General features: G+C 35.1%; 1 protein-coding gene across 1 annotated transcript; it reads left to right on the top strand.

Moving 5' to 3' along the window:
• Positions 1–439: 439 nt before the first annotated feature.
• On the top strand, positions 440–1,394 carry LOC121312445 (olfactory receptor 4Q2-like; the record flags this gene model as incomplete). The annotated part of the gene is made up of 1 exon (XM_041244248.1): positions 440–1,394. A coding segment is annotated over exon 1 (824 nt), but the record flags the coding sequence as incomplete, so codon positions are not given.
• Positions 1,395–3,996: the final 2,602 nt, after the last annotated feature.

Genomic DNA, 3,996 nt, shown 5'->3' with positions numbered 1-3,996 from the left:
AAGGGCAATACAGTGTAATAAAGTGTTTGCTCTAGTCTTTAATGAACTCCTATTTTTTATGGAAAATATTCCATGTAAGTGATTTAAAGTGCTGTCTACAAGATATTTACAATGAACAGCAGTAATTGTAAAGAATGGAAGGTAGGTTTTTGTGCTTTTTATTTGCGAAGGCTCTGAAGCAGACCAATAAGAAAATACAAGACAATGAATAAAATCTATGTATGTTATAATCATGTATCCAAAGTAACAAATACATATAATATCCATGTGACAATTTATAAATGGGTCACAATCTCATGTACTGAATTCATTTTTCAAGATACATCATAATAACATGGATTGCATAGTCTTATATAATAATAAAGCATTACTTGCCAGTAAAACACAAATGCGCTAATGCACTTACAGGCAACACAGTGTTGGCTTTAGCATACATTAACCAACCTAATTACAGCAACACACAGCTGTACACAAACAGGATTAAGTAAGGGACTACTGCTCTGTAAGGTAAAAACTGCAATAACATGTTTCCTTTCTTTATCCAGACGACAAATAGCTCTTGTGGACAAGATGAACACCACCATCGCTGACTCTTCCATGTTAAGTTTAGAGGGCTTCATTGTGTCTCCTGAAGCTGCTCACCCTCTTTTTCTGTTAACATTGGCAGTATATCTGGTTATTCTTATTGGAAATGTTACAGTTTTTTCTGTTATTCTTTTTCAGAAGAATCTACACGAGCCAATGTATCTCTTGCTATGTAATATGTCTGTTTGTGATTTGATTGGAAGCACAGCAGTAATGCCTAGATTAATGGCAGACTTCCTCACAGAGGTTAGATACATCTCATATGCAGCTTGTGTTATTCAGGCTTTCTGCATTCATTTCTGCGGTTCAGCAGCTCATCTGATATTGACTGTAATGGCTTATGACAGATACATTGCAATTTGTAACCCATTAAGATACAACAGCATAATGACAACTAATACTTTGGTGAAGCTCTGCTCCCTTGCCTGGGGAGTGGCATTCGTTTTAATAATAATCCTCTTTGCTCTTACTCTTAGACTTCCGAGATGCAGATCACGGATAGTGGAGGCTAATTGTAGCAATGCAGCTTTATTTCTTTTATCCTGTGCTGACACTACCGTAAATAACATTTATAGTTTATCTATTACAGCTTTTCTAAGCGGTTTGTCTTTTTTGGTTGTTCTCTACACATATATTAGAATACTAATGACATGTTTATATAAAGGTCAAAGCAATAGTAAAAGCAAAGCCATTCATACATGTGCTACTCACTTAACTGTCTATATTATTTTTGAATTCACTATTTTATTCATCATCATTATACAGCGATTTCAAAATGTCTCCCCAAATGCACGGAAAATCACCTATGTGTTAATTACGACCTTTCCACCATGTGTTAATCCTATAATTTATGGAATTCATACAAAGGGAATTCGGAATAATGTTTTAAAGTGTTTTAAAAATACAATACTACCAAATCAATGATGCTGGTGGTGCATTATGCAACATTCAGTTTTTTAATTCTAGATTTCATTTCCAGTACATTTGAGTACATCAGTTTGATGAATTATATATATATATATATATATATATATATATATATATATATATATATATATATATATAATATATATATATGAACATGGTTCATTAATATTTCTTAAAATAGATATAATAAAGCAAACAGGGAAGAAACACGGGGACATACTATACTATATTAACTACCAGATTTGTGTCACATTTTTTTTTTATATATTATTTTCCTAATATTGTTGTATATTTATGATGAGACAATAAAACATGTGACAATCCTAATGAAATGAGTTGTGTTTGTGTAAACCCAAACCGTCATTATTCAACAACATTGATGTGATGATTTATCTTTTTCATCTTCAATTCAGTTTGTGTTTTACAGGAAAAAAGGTTTGCAATGCTAGCCTGGATTTGTATTCTCCACAACATAGTTACCCATTTGCAACATGCCTCACAAACAGGGTACATTGTAACAAAATGGGGACACCTCATAGAGTAGTGTAAAAAGCTAAGCTTCAACCTGTAAGCTATGCTACTATAAAATGAATTGTGTATTCACAAGGTTAAAAAAAAAAGTTATGAAACTGTAAAAATGCACCAGATGTCATCTGTTACACACAACATTGTAACATATATCACAACAAACCAAGCTTTGCTTTCTGGTTTAATATCTTCCAAGCACAGACTCAGAGTGAATGGATCATGGAGCCCCAATGGAGTATCATTAAACATGGACATCAAGCAATTACAGTGTAATGAATCCTAACGGCAACAGCCAATGTACTAAATGCGCCTGGAGATTCACTGATTGGCTACAATTAATTCTCTAAAGATGTCCAGAGTCTAACAGTGCCTCAGATAAATATGTAATTGCATCATTAGCTCTGGAAAACGAAAACAAAGCCTATTCATAAGGCAGTTGTGGGAAAACAGATACAATACTAGAGCTGTAAGCATTGCTTATGTTGGGTTGATATTAAGTGCCAATACTGCTGTTGAAGGATGGATAATGTACATGTTTGCTACAGAGTACATAGATATGGCGTTGTGACAGATGTGGCAAAGTGGTGACGTCAGACCAGAAGTAGGACGAAAAACTAGTAGTACTGCAGGGAAAAATACACTGCTGCACCGTTTATTTGAATAATAAAACAAAAAATAAATATTTAAACAAAAAACACTACTCATAGAGCAAAAATAAAACCGGTATACAGAAACAAAATAACAAACACAAAATACTGTGATCAGGTTGGGCAGTAGCATGCAGTAGCTTTCACTGACCGTACTTATCTCTTTTATTATTTTTACACGCCTCTCTTGCCCTTGCTCGCTCCTTCAAACAGCCACCCTGAGTGCAGAGGCTTCTTTGCAGGTGACCATCTCTCGATTAGCAACAGATTTAATCACTTAATTAATTCGGGAGATGGCCACCTTCTGCACAAGGTTTTTTTAATATACCCCTGGCAGAGGATGAGCTGCCGACCTCGCTTCTGCCAGAACAAATAAAAACAAAACAACATGTCTACCTTGTCATTTAAAAATACATCAATACAATAAATCAGAAAAATAATACACCAAAACAAATACAAAATAATAAACTGCACAGGGGCGGAGGGGCACCCTAAAAATAAACAAATACCTGTACAGGGCTCCTCGCCCTGTTACAGGCATCTAAAGAGAAACCATAATATATTGTAAGCAGTATCCAATCCACCTCACAGATGCTCGGCAGCTGTGTTAATGCTGCTAAACACCAGACTCCATCTGATTTCTTGTAGGGAACACAACACTACCAGTCATCACCTGTTGAGGCAGTGTTGTGTGATGCACTGCTGTTCTCTGACAATTCATCATACTGCATTTTCACTTGTAATTTAAATGTGCAATTTTAAATGAAATTATTATTTCATTTATTTTTCCACTTCATGAATGGATAGCTATGATAGTCCAGACCCTTAGCTACATGCAGTGCCTATAGAAAGTCTACACCCCCTTTCAAAATGTTCAGCTTTTGTTGCCTTATAGCCTGGAATTAAAATGCATTAAAATAGTTTTTTTCATTTGTTTACACATCCCACCCCAAAACTTCCAAGTGAAAAAAATATTCTAGAAATTTGTAGAAAATTAATGAAAAATAAAAACTGAAATAGCTTGGTCGGATAAGTGTCCACCCCCCTTGTAATAGTAATCCAAAATTAGCTCAGGTGTAACCAGTTGCCTTCAAAATCACACACCAAGTTAAGTGGCCTCCACCTGCATTAAACTGTAGTGATTCCTATGATTACAGGATAAATTCAGCAGATCCTGTAGGTTCCCTCTGCTGGGTAGTGCATTTCAAAGCAAAGACTCAACCATGAGCACCAAAGCACTTTCAAAAGAAGGACAAAGTTGTTGAAAGGCACAGATCAGGGATGGGTATAAAAAAATATCAAAGGCCTT

The sequence above is a fragment of the Polyodon spathula genome, unplaced genomic scaffold (genome assembly GCF_017654505.1).
Source record: "Polyodon spathula isolate WHYD16114869_AA unplaced genomic scaffold, ASM1765450v1 scaffolds_3899, whole genome shotgun sequence".
NCBI lineage: Eukaryota > Metazoa > Chordata > Actinopteri > Acipenseriformes > Polyodontidae > Polyodon > Polyodon spathula.
The sequence above is the reverse complement of the archived record's forward strand: the minus strand, read 5'-3'. Positions and strand labels throughout refer to the sequence as shown.